The 17,301-nt window shown below is 49.4% G+C and overlaps 1 protein-coding gene across 8 annotated transcripts in view; it reads right to left on the reverse strand.

Moving 5' to 3' along the window:
• The window catches only part of PPP1R12B (protein phosphatase 1 regulatory subunit 12B), a 165,467-nt gene extending 149,092 nt beyond the window's left edge, over window positions 1-16,375 (reverse strand). For all 8 annotated transcript variants that reach the window (XR_001919345.1, XR_001919346.1, XR_001919344.1 and 5 more), the window contains exon 1: window positions 16,004-16,375. Coding sequence is in view for 4 of the 8 variants with exons in the window: in XM_018060851.1 (XP_017916340.1) it covers window positions 16,004-16,288 (285 nt within the window). In the remaining 4 variants the exon portion in view is untranslated. The remainder of the gene's footprint in view (window positions 1-16,003) is intronic.

The following is a 17,301-nucleotide window of genomic DNA, read 5'->3' on the forward strand; positions in this document are numbered from 1 at the left end:
AAAGTTTAACCAATAGGAAACTCTAAAAGAAGAACCAATTACTAAGAAAGAAAATCATAGACTTTGCAGCTTATAAATAGGAACTCAAATTCCAGTTCTGATGATTCTCATTAAATTATGCTCTGGAACAACTCACTGCTACTCCCTTGCCACCACCCCCTTCTTCTCATGATTTCACTCACCGAGTGACCAGCTAGTCCCAATGTCTACAGTTTAACAGATGGCATGGTGGATGCGGTTAACACAATGGTGAATGAGTCAGGCGCGGTTCCTGGACCCCCAGACCTTAAAGTCTGGTGAAGGGAAAACAGTCAGCTAAATGAGAAGCTGTAAGACGGTACAACAAGCGCCCCATGACAGGTACGCATAAGATACCGGGGGAAGCACAGAAGCAGGCAACACGGCAAAGGGCACAGGGAGGGCGCCGCGGGGAGGAGGGGGCTGAGAGGCCCTGAGACCCGCAAGGCGGGCGGGCCAAGGAGAGGCGCAGCGGGGCCGGGGAACTGGAGACTGAGGGGACGACCCAAGGCCGGGAACGGCGAGAAGAGCCTGGAGAGCCCCTGAGGGGCTTCAGGGAGCGCGGGACGTTCCCAACTCTTGGCTCAAAGAGCAGGAAACCGGAGGGGAGACGGGACCCGGCAGACTCCTTCTGTGATGCAGGTGAGAGATAAAGGCTGGGACTGACGGAACAAACAAGAGACCGAATGGAAGCAGACGGGCTCGAGAGGCGCCCGGGAGATGAATCCGCAGGGGCTGGGGGCTGGAGGCTGACAGAGGACCGCGTCTCTCTTGGTCCTTACGCACCCGCAGGCCTAGGAAGCACCTAACGAGGGACGTCCTGGAGGAACCGTGCAGAGCGAGTGGATCCAGAAACACACGGCGTCTCCAGGACAGCTGGGCAGAGGGAGGCGCCGCTCACGGAGCGAGGAGACACAGGAAAGGGGACACCCGAAGGGCCTGGTGCCTGTGACCCACCCAAGGGCAGACCTCGGCAAGGCACGTGTGTCCTGGAAGTGCAAACTCGAGCAGCCGCAGCGGCTCAGCCAAACCACAGCTGGCAACTGGCACCTCTCAGGGGGCACAGCCACTGTCAGAGAACACTGCGTGTGATGCCACCCTAACCACCTTTTAAACGTCCTGGGCTTATTAACTAACGGTTCTAACATCAAAGGTATTAGAAGCTTACCCCTCTTTCCTGATCTTGGAACAGTAGTTGACCAAGGTCACGGTAACTCAGGCCTCTGCTTTATAAAAATCCATTAATTATATAGTTTTGTTTCATATGCACTTTTCTGAATATGTATTAAATTTCCCAATAAAAAAAGTTTTTAAAAAACTTAACAAATTAGAGAGAAATTGCTTACTCAAAAGAAACTATTTAAAAAAGAGCAAACATCACATTTAATGGAGACATATAAGAGATGTCTCTTTAAGGAAAGAAAACAGACAAAGACGCTTTCCCTCACGATTGCTATTCAACACTCTCTGAGCTGCTGGTCAGAAACTGCAGGCCAGAACAGGAAGATTTACCCTTCCGAGTTTTCGCAGCAAGAGGCGCTGCGGCACCTGGATATTCGCAGGAGAATCAAGCTGGACCTCTCCCTCACACCACATGGAAAGCGCAGGACGGATCGAAGGCCAGCACGCCAGGACGAGACTATGAGACCCACACGAGGAGACGCAGACGCAAGCTTCATGACTGCGCGTCTCTCAGCCGTCTCTTAGGCGTGCCACTGAAGGTGCTCGCGACGGGAGAAAAAACAGTGAACTGGACGCCGTCGACGCTTCAAACGCCTGTGCTCCAAAGGGGCCAAGTTCAGAGGCTGACAGGGCATGAGACCACACAGCGCCCGGCAGGGCGGGGCGGGGGGTCCACAGCAAGGGCTGCGGTCTTCATCTCAGGACCGACAGAAGTCACCTGAGCACCTACTGCGAATCGGGCGCTTAGGTTCAGCAGCATGCACAAAGTGAAGGCCAGCAGCTAAGCCACGATTATCAGATAAGCCAGGCATATCTGACTCCAAAGCTCACAATCTTAACCATATTGTGATACTAACTCAACGTAACAACTGCCGGCATTCACTGGGTTCTTCCTATCAATGTGTTTAAGCTAAAGGGCTTTATCAGAGAGCCCCAGTCATCACTGTGTTACAGATGGGTTAAGACCTTTTGAATGAAATTCTGTATTACTATTAAACAATGTTTTGCAGCCAATGAAAAATCTCAGGGGGGTAAAGTGGCGTTTCACCCGCGCGGCTCCTGAGTTTAGTGACTGCAGCGTCGGTGTGTGCTCCGCTGTCGAGGGCGACTCCACAGCACAGCCTCCTCTCTTCTGACTGACGCGATTTGACCTGTGTTTATTTCAGTCTACACTGGTTAACATCAGGGAAGATGGACGTTTTGCAAGCGCGAGTAAAATACACCGTTTCCTACCGGAAATGAAGACGTGCGTGTTTGTCGCGACCGTCGCCATCATCGGCGTCAGCGCTGACGCAGCTGATATCACTACATTTTCTTCAATAAAACAAGTGATGTTGTTAATTTCTTGACTGTTACTTCTTGGTCTGTTTATTGTTTAGAGACTTTAATGCTAACAACACTGTAAATCAACTATACTTCGATTTTAAAACAGATTTTAATGCTAACAATTAAAGTTTGATCTGAATAGGTTTTACCATGATATATTCAGAAATGTCACGGGTGTTTATACCAAGCTCCCGAGTCTCCATCCCCAATGCTGTCATCTCGGCGTGTGCCACGCTGAGTGAGGTGGGGACGCAGAGCTCTGGGCGCTATCTCACACTGAGCGAACTAAGACCTAGGCTAGAATCAGAGGAGAGACCACGGAAAGAAACCTCCCCTACAAAGCAGCACGCATCCAAGAGGCCTTCCGAAAGTAAACGGATGGTCCAGACGGAGAAGACAGCAGGACTTCCTAAGAGCAGCACATCCTGGCAGAAAGCAGAAGCTCCCAAGTCAGCCCGACCTACAGGATCAAGGTTCCCAACTCTGCTCATCAGTAAATGGAATAACAACACGTACTTGGAACTGCTCAGGCAAAGGTAATAAGAACAGGAAAAAGCACAGAGCAGCGTACGCTCAGTGAGGGGCACTGAGAGTCACAACACGCAGCGCGTTCTACGAGTCAACACGTTTGTAAACATTAATTCGACCTGGGAAAGAATAAAACTAAAAACTGTTAATGTGTTTAAGGCGGTGTTTGCACTAACGACTGTTTTTCCTTTTATATAATTCAATTTTAAAGCTATGTGATTAGCAGTAAATACAAAGACGAATAAGTAAAATGTGAAATGCTTAAAAGAACTCTCAGATTCATTTTCTTGAAATTGTGAATAATTACTCCATTATGCATCAATTATATTGTAGCTTTTCAGAGAGAAATATAGTCATACCGTATCGTCCTCCTTCAAAAGTTCTTCAAAAGAATTGAGAATATTTTGTTTTTCTCAAAGTTATCTTGGAAACAACTGCATTTTCAGAAACAGAAGAGACTGCCAAGCAGAAATCTGGTTTGTTTTACAGATAAAACACGTCATTATGTTGAATCTCTGTTCCATGCTCATGGTATTCTTTCAGCTTCTTTCTAGGCTCAGACTGCTCATTTGCAAAAATGACAGAGGTGGGTCAGATGCTGTCCTCCGAGGTCCTTTCTGCTGTGATGCCTGAAGCGTGATGGTCCCGTGACAAAGCAACACGCACGGCCAGGCCTGAGGCTCTCCGTCCAGCGCTGCTCCAGCAGCCCTTCCGCCAGCGCGGCCCCAGAGCGCAGGCCACCACTGACTCTCCAGCGAGCCCGCGGGAAGCGGAGAGAGGGGAGACCCTCAGAGGACAGAGGACAATGACTGACGGCCTGTCGACCTCATTAGAGACATGGGCCTTTTATCAGATTAGCGGCTGGAGAAGGCTGACTCTCTGAAGTACACAGAGGCAAGACCGTAGAGAATCAACACTCTCCCCACTTCTACCATGAACAGGGCAACAGAGAACGGAGGCAACCCTAGCCAGAAGCAATCCGGGCCAGACGGCGTCTCTAAGACTGAGCTACCCAATCCCTGAGGGCAGGGACTACGCCACCTGTGTGCCCCGGCAGCCACCACAGGACCTGGCGTCTAAGAAACAATAAATCTGTGGCCAAAAAAACTAAATGAAGGAGCATTTAAATTTTTAAAGATTCAAACCTCAGAAGTGCATTACGGAGACAGAACAAGAAACTTCTCTTCTCTAAATATTAAAAAAAAAAAAAGGAAGATACAGTAATAGCTTTCTTCACAATAATGAAGACACCGACTTACACTTCGGAGTTATTTCCCACTGAAAACCCTTGCTAGCAAGATTATGCTCAAAATCCTTCAAGACAGGCTTCAGCAATATGTGAACCAACAACTTCCAGATGTACAAGCTGGATTTAGAAAGGGCAGAGGAACCAGAGATCAAATTACCAATATCTGTTGGATCACATAAAAAGCAAGGGAATTCCAGAAAAAAAAATCTACTTCTGCTTCAATGACTAAAGCCTTTGACTGTATGGATCACAACAAACTGGAAAATTCTTAGACAGATGGGAATGCCAGACCACCTTATCTGCCTCCTGAGAAACCTGTATGAAGGTCAGGAAGCAACAGTTAGAACTGGACATGGAACAACAGACCTGTCCCAAATCGGGAAAGGAGTGCGTCAAGGCTGTATATTGTCACCCTGCTTATTTAACTTCTATGCAGAGTACACCATTCAAAATGCCTGGCTGGATGAATCACAAGCTGGAATCAAGATTGTTGGGAAAAATATCAATAACCTCAGATATGCAAATGATAACACCCTTATGGCAGAAAGTGAAGAGGAACTAAAGAGCCTCTTGATGAGAGTGAAAGGGGAGAGTGAAAAAGTTGGCTTAAAACTCAACATTCAAAAAATGAAGATCATGGCATCTGGTCCCATCACTCCATGGCAAATAGATGGGGGAAAAGTGCAAACAGTGACATGTTTTATTTTCTTGGGCTCCAACACCACTGGAGAAAATGAAGCCATGAAATTAAAAAAGACACTTGCTCCTTGAAAGAAAAGCTACGACAAACCTAGACAGCATATTAAAAAGCAGAGACATTACTTTGTCAACAAAGGTCTCTATATTCATTGGAAGAACTGATGCTGAAGCCGAAGCTCCAGTACATTGGCCACCTGATGCAGAGCCGATCTTGGAAAAGACCGTGACGCTGGAGAAGACTGAAGGCAGGAGGGGACGATGGCAGAAGACCAGGTGTTTGGATGGCATCATCGACTCAACGGACACGAGTTTGAGCAAACTTCGGGAGATACTGGACGACAGGGGAGCCTGGATTGCTGCAGTCCGTGGGGTCACAAAGAGTCAGACAGGCAACAAAAACCCCTGGGGCCGAGGCGATGCTGGTGCTAACGGGCATCAGCAGAGACAGCCGAGTGGGCACACAGCATCTCCTTGCACCTGGCAACTGCGCCAGCGGCGCATGTCCTCTGAGCACCGAGAGTCCCAGCAGGGAGGACCCTCTGACACCAGCCCCGCAGGGCAGGTGGGGCACAAGCCGACAGGCCGCCTCGCTGGGCCCTGAGCTCCCAGCAGGTAGGAAGACTCTCAGCGGGCAGGGCGGGACTCTATCAGCCTGTATCCCGAGCACGGACAGGGAGGTGAGTCATCCTTCTGACCTCATTTTCCACGCGGTTTACCTTCAAAGCGGGCAGTTTAACACGTGGAGGAAAGGCAGCAAGAGGCCTGAGCGCGAAACAGTGGAGCTGAGTTCCAAGAACCCAGCAGCGCATTTGGGACTTTAAAGCCGTACCTCATGGCTAGGCTAGCCAACTTTCAAAATGAGTGAAAGAATAAAAGTCACTGAAAACAGATGCCCGGCAAAAACACTGCAGAGAAACAGAAAATAAACCTGCTTCCCAGGAACTGTCCCATATAAAGAAAATACAGTTCATAAAACTGTGTTCATAACAAAACAAACTTCAAAACGAACACAGTGTAACACCCCCTACTGTGAGAGCCCGGCCCAGCTGGAAGGGCAGGCCTCTCCCGGCCCCAAAGGGCCCCACAGGCGCAGTCTCCACGCAAGCAAGGACCAGCGCCCCGCCTGCCGCAGTGGCGCGGACGCTCCGCGGACTCGCGCCTCCTCTATCCCCCTCCCTGGCACGGACTCGCGCCTGGAGGAGCGGCTCTCCTCTCCCCGTGGAGCTGAGCTACTCTGCCTTTTGACTTGTCTCTGGAGCCTGTCCTCCGAGGCTTTCTTTTATAATGAAGCTCAGGGCTGGTGCAGTCTTCAGGGGCGAGAAACCATATTACTGAACTGAAACTCTGAACAATATTTCAAAATAGGGGGAACTTCAGCTAAGAGTTAGCGAAACAGATCTGAAAAGGTGATGAAGTTTTGATCCTTACAGTCAGTGTCACTGACAGACTTTTACACACCAGGGCACTGATCTAAGCTTGCCAGCAAGAGACAAGGTTCACAGTTTACACGCTTTGAACTGGTCCCAGGTTTCCCAAGGAGAGGTCAACAAAGGGAGATGTGATGATAATTAGAAGAATGCATTAATTATTGATTAACAGAATTCAGGTCTAGTTAAGACAGGCTTGAAACTTCAAGATTCTGTTTAGGCCACCACCAGCCACTCAACCACAGATATCTTGATATCATGTGCCTCTTGACAGAAGGATATACCATCACCTATGAACTACCCTTGCCTAAAATTCACATCTAAATCCGATCAAATCTGTGGATCTGACGATCAGTTTATGGAAAATACAGGAGACCATGTTAGCATATAAGCATGCAGTCAACAGAACCAAGACTGTGGGCAAGTCTATAGTACAAACAACTCAGGTTTTCAACAAATAAACTGCAGAGGAAAAATGAGCGGAAACTACGGATTAAGAGAGTCTTAAGATACACAGGAACCAAAATGCAGATCTTACCTGAATAAACCAATTGCTAAAAAAAAATTAACTCATGAACCACCAGACGGTTTTAGGGAGTGAGTGCTCAATTTTTACGTGTGTTAATGAATTTGTAATTGTTTTCGTTTAAATTCCTATCTCTTAGAAATACATGTTGAAATATTTACAAATAAAAGTATGTGATAATTAGGACTGGCCGTAAAATAACCTAGCATATTGGGGACAGGGAAAGAAAGATGTAAAAATGAAACAAGATTGGCCATGAGCTGCCAACTTTTGAGAATCATACTACTCTTTTTGTATGTATAAATATTTCATGAATTAAAAGCTTAAAAAGAAAAAGGAAGTAGGTCACTAGACCAAAATTTCATAGGTGGCAGCCAGGTTTTGCCGGCAGCAGAGCAGTTCCCCAAACAGCCCCAGTACGGTGGTCTGTCAGGACCGTGAGAACAAGTCTCTTCTGAATCCTTACGCAACACCCCACAAGCACGCTGCACACAATACTGCCTCAGAAACTACACACGGATCAGCTCTCTATACTGAAAGCTAAGGCTTCAGTTTTCCAACAAACCTGTGTTATGAAACAAACACAAACTCTACATGCCTGATTAAACGTCAAATTTATTCAAATCGATTACAGTCTAAAATTTAAGAAAAATAAATTATACTTCAAAGGCAGAAAAAATAAATTTAAAGCAAAAAAAAAAAAAAAGTCACCAATTCAACTAGTAACCCAAATGAGGTTTCAATTCAGTTCCTTGCCCTGAGTCAGTTCTGGGTCAGGATCTGGCTTCTGGATCGGGGACTTCCCTGGGGGCCCAGAGTTTAAGGCAAGCAGGCGCACTGAGCGCAGGCGAGAGGAGCTACCTTGCGTCTGTGGTCAGGGGCAGCAGGGAGGAGCCACCTCGCGCCTGAAGCCAGGGGCAGTGACCCTGAGGAGCCACCCCGAGCCCGAGGCCAGGGCCGGCGGCCGGGAGGAGCATCCCGAGGAGCGGGGGCTGCGCAGGTGCAGGAGGGCCTAGAGGAGCCACCCCACGGTGAGGGTCAGGAGCGGCAGCGGTAAGGAGACGCCCCTCGTCCAAGGTAAGGAGCAGCGGCTGTGCTTTGCTAGAGCAGCCATGAGAGATACCCCATGCCCAAGGTAAGAGGAACCCAAGTAAGATGGTAGGTGTTGCAAGAGGGCATCAGAGGGCAGACACACTGAAACCACACTCACAGAAAACTAGTCAATCTAATCACACTAGGACCACAGCCTTGTCTAACTCAGTGAAACCAAGCCATGCCTGTGGGGCAACCCAAGACGGGCGGGTCATGGTGGAGAGGTCTGACAGAATGTGGCCCACTGGAGAAGGGAATGGCAAGCCACTTCAGTATTCTTGCCTTGAGAACCCCATGAACAGTATGAAGAGGCAAAATGGTAGGATACCAAAAGACGAACTCCCCAGGTCAGTAGGTACCCAATATGCTACTGGAGATCAGAGGAGAAATAACTCCAGAAAGAATGAAGGGATGGAGCCAAAGCAAAAACAATACCCAGCTGTGGATGTGACTGGTGATAGGAGCAAGGTCCGATGCTGTAAAGAGCAATATTGCATAGGAACCTGGAATGTCAGGTCCATGAATCAAGGCAGATTGGAAGTGGTCAAACAGGAGATGGCAAGACTGAACGTTGACATTCTAGGAATCAGCGAACTAAAATGCACTGGAATGGGTGAATTTAACTCAGATGACCATTATACCTACTACTGTGGGCAGGAATCCCTCAGAAGAAATGGAGTAGCCATCATGGTCAACAAAAGAGTCCGAAATGCAGTACTTGGATGCAGTCTCAAAAACGACAGAATGATCTCTGTTCATCTCCAAGGCAAACCATTCAATGTCACAGTTATCCAAGTCTATGCCCCAACCACGCTGAAGAAGCTGAAGTTGAACGGTTCTATGAAGACCTACAAGACGTTTTAGAACTAACATCCAAAAAAGATGTCCTTTTCATTATAGGGGACTGGAATGCAAAAGTAGGAAGTCAAGAAACACCTGGAGAAACAGGCAAATTTGGCCTTGGAATGAGGAATGAAGCAGAGCAAAGACTATTAGAGTTTTGCCAAGAAAATGCACTGGTCGTAGCAAACACCCTCTTCCAACAACACAAGAGAAGACTCTACACATGGACATCACCAGATGGTCAACACCGAAATCAGATTGATTATATTCTTTGCAGCCAAAGATGGAGAAGCTCTATACAGTCAGCAAAAACAAGACCAGGAGCTGACTGTGGCTCAGATCATATACTCCTTATTGCCAAATGCAGACTTAAATTGAAGAAAGTAGGGAAAACCGCTAGACCATTCAGGTATGACCTAAATCAAATCCCTTATGATTATACAGTGGAAGTGAGAAATAGATTTAAGGGCCTAGATCTGATAGATAGAGTGCCTGATGAACTATGGAATGAGGTTCATGACACTGTACAGGAGACAGGGATCAAGACCATCCCCATGGAAAAGGAATGCAAAAAAGCAAAATGGATGTCTGGGGAGGCCTTACAAATAGCTGTGAAAAGAAGAGAGGCAAAAAGCAAAGGAGAAAAGGAAAGATATAAGCATCTGAATGCAGAGTTCCAAAGAATAGCAAGGAGAGATAAGAAAGCCTTCTTCAGCGATCAATGCAGAGAAATAGAGGAAAACAACAGAATGGGAAAGAAAGACTAGAGATCTCTTCAAGAAAATTAGAGATACCAAAGGAACATTTCATGCAAAGATGGGCTCGATAAAGGACAGAAATGGTATGGACCTAACAGAAGCAGAAGATATTAAAAAGAGGTGGCAAGAATACACAGAACTGTACAAAAACGATCTTCATGACCCAGATAATCACGATGGTGTGATCACTCACCTAGAGCCAGACATCCTGGAATGTGAAGTCAAGTGGGCCTTAGAAAGCATCACTACGAACAAAGCTAGTGGAGGTGATGGAATTCCAGTGGAGCTGTTTCAAATCCTGAAAGATGATGCTGTGAAAGTGCTGCACTCAATATGCCAGCACATTTGAAAAACTCAGCAGTGGCCACAGGACTGGAAAAGGTCAGTGTTCATTCCAATCGCAAAGAAAGGCAATGCCAAAGAATGCTCAAACTACCGCACAATTGCACTCATCTCACACGCTAGTAAAGTAATGCTCAAAATTCTCCAAGCCAGGCTTCAGCAATACGTGAACCGTGAACTTCCTGATGTTCAAGCTGGTTTTACAAAAGGCAGAGGAACCAGAGATCACACTGCCGAAATCCGCTGGATCATAGAAAAAGCAAGAGAGTTCCAGAAAAACATCTATTTCTGCTTTATTGACTATGCCAAAGCCTTTGACTGTGTGGATCACAAGAAACTGTGGAAAATTCTGAAAGACATGGGAATACCAGACCACCTGACCTGCCTCTTGAGAAATCTGTATGCAGGTCAGGAAGCAACAGTTAGAACTGGACATGGAACAACAGATTGATTCCAAATAGGAAAAGAAGTACGTCAAGGCTATATATTGTCACCCTGCTTATTTAACTTCTATGCAGAGTACATCACGAGAAATGCTGGACTGGAAGAAACACAAGTTGGAATCAAGATTGCTGGCAGAAATATCACTCAGATATGCAGATGACACCACCCTTATGGCAGAAAGTGAAGAGGAGCTAAAAAGCCTCTTGATGAAAGTGAAAGAGGAGAGTGAAAAAGTTGACTTAAAGCTCAACATTCAGAAAACGAAGATCATGGCATCTGGTCCCATCACTTCATGGGAAATAGATGGGGAAACAGTGGAAACAGTGTCAGACTTTATTTTGGGGGGCTCCAAAATCAGTGCAGATGGTGACTGCAGCCATGAAATTAAAAGACGCTTACTCCTTGGAAGAAAAGTTATGACCAATCTAGACAGTATATTCAAAAGCAGAGACATTACTTTGCCGACTAAAGTCCGTCCAGTCAAGGCTATGGTTTTTCCAGTGGTCATGTATGGATGTGAGAGTTGGACTGTGAAGAAGGCTGAGTGCCGAAGAATTGATGCTTTTGAACTGTGGTGTTGGAGAAGACTCTTGAGTCCCTTGGACTGCAAGGAGATCCAACCAATCCATCTAAAGGAGATCAGCCCTGGGATTTCTTGGAAGGAATGATGCTAAAGCTGAAACTCCAACACTTTGGCCACCTCATGCAAAGAGTTGACTCATTTGAAAAGACTCTGATGCTGGGAGGGATTGGGGGCAGGAGGAGAAGGGGACGACCCAGGATGAGAGGCTGGATGGCATCACGGACTCGATGGACATGAGTTTTAGTGAACTCCGGGAGTTGGTGATGGACAGGGAGGCCTGGTGTGCTGCAGTTCATGGGGTCGCAGAGAGTCGGACACGACTGAGCGACTGGACTGAACTGAATACATAGACTGTAAACGTGAACACTTTACACTGTGAAGATGAGAATAAGAAGGACTTAAGTCTAATTTACCAAAAGACCCGTCCAACCCGCTACCTGTGACAGAGCCACGCTTCACCCTCACACAGTGACGGCTTGGCTACTGTGAAACACAAAGGTTCTGGAGCCGGCATCGCACCAGACAGCTCCTTTACGAGACTGCAAGCCGGGGCACAAAACTTTGGCTAAGGAGCAAAAAAAAGCTGGTGGTTAGACAACGTGTGTCTGTACTCCCCCAGCTCTCCCACTTCCCAATAAACCACCATAAAAATAAGCCTCATTTTCAAAGCTGGCTCTGAAGTCCACGACGGCGTCACGACTGGGGACGAGACTGGGAAGGCAAGGCCAGGTGGCCTCCTATGAAGCAGGCTGCGAGGTCAGCCACCAGAATGACTCAGCAGGCGTGCTCCGGAGCCATGGTGATGAAAACGCCGACAGGCTCTCTCATTTATGCCCAGATCGCCTTGGGCCCTAAGGCGAGCAGAATTCACCAACATACTGGGTAAGTCTCGTGGAACTGTAAGGGGAATGAATAAGGAAGTTGGAATAAAAGAGAAAAGGTTAGGAAAACAACTTTCATCCCAGGTATAAAATAAGTCACGGGCACGTGATGACAGCATAGTGGTTGTGGCCAAAACGTCTGCAGCGGAGTTTGAAAGCTGCCAAGAAAGTGCACCTTAAAAGCTCTCATCACGGGAGGGAAAGCTGGCTTTGCACGCTGACCAGAAGCAGAGGCCGTGCACAGGAAACGAACACAGTGTCGAACGCCAGCTGCAGGGCCTCCCTGGCGGCCCCGTGGCTAAGAACCCGCCTGCCGACGCAGGGACGCAGGTTTGACCCCCTGGCCTGGGAAGATTCAGTGGCCGCGGGGCAACCACGCCTGTGGGCCCAATTACTGAGCCCGGGCCCCACAAGAGACGCCACCGTGATGAAGAGGAGGACCCGCTCGCTGCGACTAGAGAAAGCCCAAACAGTAATGAAGACCCAGCACAGCCGTAAATTAAAAACTGGGAACACGGGTGGCTTCCACGAGGTGTTTAAACAACTCAATTTAAAAAAAGAATACACATCTTACTTTAGCATACAAATCGGCACACTGACAGCCCATCTGGAACCGCAGCACAGGCCTCTCACCTTCGCCTTCTCTGTCTCACTGAACAGAAGCCGCTCTGCCTTCCGTCCCTCACCTCTCCCTGCCTAGTCTCTTCCAGGGAAACAGACCCTCTTCCTTCCCCTCAGGACACAGGGGCAGACTGAGGCAGCTCTAGAATGACTGAGGCCACTAGGAGTCGAATGCCAGTCTGGGGCGACTCTGAGGCGCAAACATGGACTCTGAGGCCACCAGGAAAGCATCCTTCTAGCCTCCTTGGTGTCGTCCAGATGGAGACCAGTCTGGAGCGCAGAGCCCCGAGGACCAGCATCAGCGTCCTCCCCACACCCGCAGACACAGCACCAATGGAACGCATTCTCGAGGAAGCGCAGGCACCCATTTTGACAAAGCCCAGAAAATCTTTCCAAAAGCTGCCTCTCAGCAGCCCAGTAATTTGGCTGACGCAGGTCTATGAGCCTGTATCTGGCCCCAGAGGACCCAAGAGCATAACTCTAAGGACCCAAGATAGGGGCTAATGAAAAACCTTACCACATAAACATGTAAAAAGAAAATGTTTAAAGTACCAGCCCACACTGAATTATAAGCCCACACTTCAAGCCCGACAATATCGACACGTAAACGAAATGGGAATTCCTCTGTGAGCAAGCACGCTCTTCCAAGGGTTATGTAACTCAATTAACATCCTTTTCATTGACGACCCTGCATGCATACCAAATCTTAATTTATTTGCTCATGTCTAGTTGGTATGCATCAGTTTCCAAGGCTTTCACCAGAGCAAGGCTAACCTTCAAGATACTTCTTATCCGGATCTATTTCAAGCATTATTAGCAGGCGCCCTGGAACTTACCTTTGATTCAAGCACCTCCTGGCAGAAGCAAAGGCTGCCAGGAAAGAACGGTCTAAGTCAAAAGCAGGGTCAAGGCACCGCGCCCTGAAACACAAAATGTCTACTGTAACCTTGAGGGAGAAGAGGGATCGTCCAGCGATGTCTGCTGGGGTTTCTCCCAGCTGGCCCAGAGGCTGTGGCCAAAACGTGGCCAGCAGCAATCATCCTGATAAATCACACCACACTTGCAGGCCGGTGGCTATTTTAGCTAAGTAATTCGGGTGAGCATAACACTCTCCGCTTCACAGAAGGACAGGCACGCAGACACCTGATGGCCGTCCAGCCACTGGCAGTTCCAGCCCCACGTTTCAAAAACCCCCTTTTAGGTACCTTAAGAGTTCTTCAGGCCCTGGAGAAACACACTGTAACTCTACGGAAACTGACTAGGAAAAGAGTTCCTGAGCCAATAAAGGCTCCGTCTTGATTCAAAACAAAGAGACGGTCTGTTGTTTCCCCTCGAATCTTCAAGCAGCTTAGTCTGTGGATGAAATTTGTCAAGTGCTGGGTACACCTGGTCAACCCAACTCGCCAGGAGCTCTGCAAGCAGGGAGCAGGATCACAAAGCGCGTGCAGGCGTTTCAGAGAAAAGGCCGTGGCTGCCATCCCCTCCCTCTCCTAGTTTAGGAGATCACAGAATGTGAAGATCACAGTAACTCAGAGAAGCTGCAAGTCACCATCTAGGGTGCTAATTAACAGGGAAAGAGAGACTCCAAGAGGCCCAGTCTCAGGGCAAGGGGTCAGAAAGGTGGTCTCCTGGTGCGGGAAGAACCACCAGGAGCGGCCTCACGCTGGGTGCTGGTCTTGGGGCTCTGCTAAAACACGTGTGGTCGGGCTGGACTCAGTGGGCAGAGGCAGCTAAAGAAATGGGGCCACTGAGTTATACTCAGAAAACTGCCTCAATAAAGAACACGTGCGCTAGAGATGGCTTTCTATTACTCTATCCTCCAGGATCCCTTCAAGTGGTTTTTTTCAGAATCTAGACCTCCCAAATACATCTGAAAAGTAAAAACGCACCCTCTCAAGGAGCTCAGAAATTTAAAATGCATGTGGCCCTCTTAGCATCCATCTTATACATATTCAGCTCCTTAATAGATGAAATATAAAGCTTTAGAGTTTAAATGTGAAAAATCTATGCCTAAAGGCAATTTCTCTCTCTCTCTTCTAATCCCATACAAGCAACAATTTTCTGAGCTTGAGACTCATCACCTATAAAACGGTTATTATATCAATAACAAACACCTATGTCAAAGGATAACTGCTGAGATTCACATGCAGCGAGACATAAAATAATTTTTAAACAGCAAAGAATTATACAAATGTTTTTTGGGCTCCAAAATCACCACAGATGGTGACTGCAGCCATGAAATTGAAAGACACTTGCTCCTTGGAAGAAAAGCTATGATCAACCTAGACAGCATATTAGAAAGCAGAGACATTACTTTGCCAACAAAGGTCCGTCTAGTCAAGGCTATGGTTTTTCCAGTGGTCATGTATGGATGTGAGAGTTGGACTGTAACGAGAGCTGAGCGCCAAACAACTGATGCTTTTGAACTGCGGTGTTGGAGGAGATTCTTGAGAGTCCCTTGGACTGCAAGGAGATCCAACCAGTCCATCCTAAAGGAGATCAGTCCTGAATATTCATTGGAAGGACTGATGCTGAAGCTGAAACTCCACTACTTTGGCCACTTGATGCGAAGAACTGACTCACTTGAAAAGACTCTGATGCTGGGAAAGACTGAAGGCGGGAGGAGAAGGGGATGACAGAGGATGAGATGGTTGGATGGCATCACCGACTCGATGGACATGAGTTTGAGTAAACTCCGCGAGTTGGTGATGGACAGGGAGGCCTGGCGTGCTGCAGTCCGTGGGGTCGCAAAGAGTCGCTCGCGACTGAACTGAACTGGTTGCTCTCTGAGGTGGGGCACCGTTCTGAGTGAGAAAACACCGATACAAGCAGAGTAAAGAGAAGGTCCTTTCCTCTGAAAGAAAGGACTGGAAACACGGCGAGCAGGCACGCTAAGCTCCTGGCTAGCGTGTTCGGAGAAGCGGCGAGACGCAGGCTTGTGTTATTTTTCAGAAGCACACTCATGCCAACGCACCCACTCGCACAGACAGCAGAAGGAGGAAATCGAGAAGGATTAAGAGTGGGTGTCCAGCTCCGGGCCCCCTGAAATAACTGACGAAGTCCCACGTGGAGAGGGAGGGTGGAGTCAACCCTGACAGCGACACGGACCACGCGGGCGTAAGATGGGCGCAGCGAAGGCGCTGGGGCCGAGCGCACACGGCGGTCCGCGGCTGCGGCCCGGCCTGGGGCGCGTCATTCCCGCGGGGCAGCCGGGGCGCGGGAAGGCAGGCGGCCCCGAGCATCAAGCCAGGGCACCCCGCAGGCGGCCTCTCGCCGGCGCGCCTGACGCGGGGCTGGGCCCGCGGTCCCGAAGCCGCCCCCGGACCTTCGCAAACCCGAGGACGCGGCGCGGACCCAGCCCCGCTCTCGGGGGCACGGACAGCCGGCCTCCGCGCGGGCCGCGGGCGGGCGGCGCGGGCAGCGGGGAAGCGGACGCCGCCGGGCCGCGCCGACCCCGGCTCGGCCACCCGCCCCGCGCGCTCACCTGGTGCAGCGCGGTCAGGCCGTCCACGTTGGCCGTGTCCACGTCGGCGCCCCGGGCCAGGAGCCGCCTCACTTCGTCGGTGTCCCCGCTGGAGCAGGCGGCCAGGAACACAGCGCCGTCCTCGAAGCGGACCCGCGGGCCCCCGCGCCGAGCCTGCGGCCCCGCGCCCGGCCGGTCAGCGGGCTCCTGCTCAGTCGGCGAGCCCCGCCAGCGCCGCAGCTGCTCGGCCCGCCGCGCCCGCGCCGACTCAGCCCGCTTCCCGCCCAAGTGCTCCAGCTCGGCCATTGCCGCCGCTGCCCCGGGCCGCCGCCGCCGCCGCCGCCGCCGAGCGCCTCAGCCGGGAGCGGAGGGCGGAGTCCCGCGCGCAGCCATCTTTACTGCTCCGCTGCCCGCACGCCCCGCGGCCTCAGCACGCAGGCGCGGCGGCGCCCCGAGGCATCACGGGACTTGTAGTGGGAGCCCCTCGCGCGCCCCACCACCCTGGGCGCGCCCGGGACCGACCGGAACTTCAATTCCCTGGATGCACCCGGAAAGAGGCGGGGCCGGGCGGCTCCGGGCCTGGCAGCGGACGCGCGGGGTCACCTCTGCCCCGAAGGCGGGAGCTGTCCGCGGCCCGAGTCACCTCCGTGCGCTTCCAGCTAATCTCGGCTCCCTAATTATAACGTCAGTCTTTTGAAGTGGAAAAAGAGACGGTTTCTATTGAGAAAAACTGGACTGAAAGGACTCGAAATTCTCGAAACCCTGCCCTGGTTGTAAATCCAGAGTTTTATTAACGTTGTAACTTAGAACGCCGTTAACAAGGAGCCCTGAAAAGACCCTGGAAAGGATCCTCGCAGTTCATAGTGGGAATCAACAATCTGTGTATGACTTGAGAAGTTTTTCAAAATTTAAGTCATCTAAGTTTTTCCTTGAAACATCTTCCCGCAACAGAGGCTGTCTGAAAGTTCAGTTCAGTTGCTCAGTCCTGTCCGACTCTTTGCGACCCCATGGACTGCGGCAGGCCAGGCCTCCCTGTCCATCACCAACTCCCGGAGCTTGCTCAAACTCTGAGAGTAAGCTTACACAATAAACTTATACAACTGTTTACTATCATTAAACAAACATGATAGTCTATATTTCCTAAATATGGTAAAGAAAATAATACTGATACTTTATATACAAGTGGACAAATCCTGACAGTCCTGTATAAGTAAAACATAAGTCTTGTTTTTTCTTCCAGTTTTATTGAGATGTAGTTGACATTCAGCAAGTGTAAGTTTAAAGTGTACAGCATAATGACGTATACATCATAATGACCG

The sequence above is a fragment of the Capra hircus genome, chromosome 16 (genome assembly GCF_001704415.2).
Source record: "Capra hircus breed San Clemente chromosome 16, ASM170441v1, whole genome shotgun sequence".
NCBI lineage: Eukaryota > Metazoa > Chordata > Mammalia > Artiodactyla > Bovidae > Capra > Capra hircus.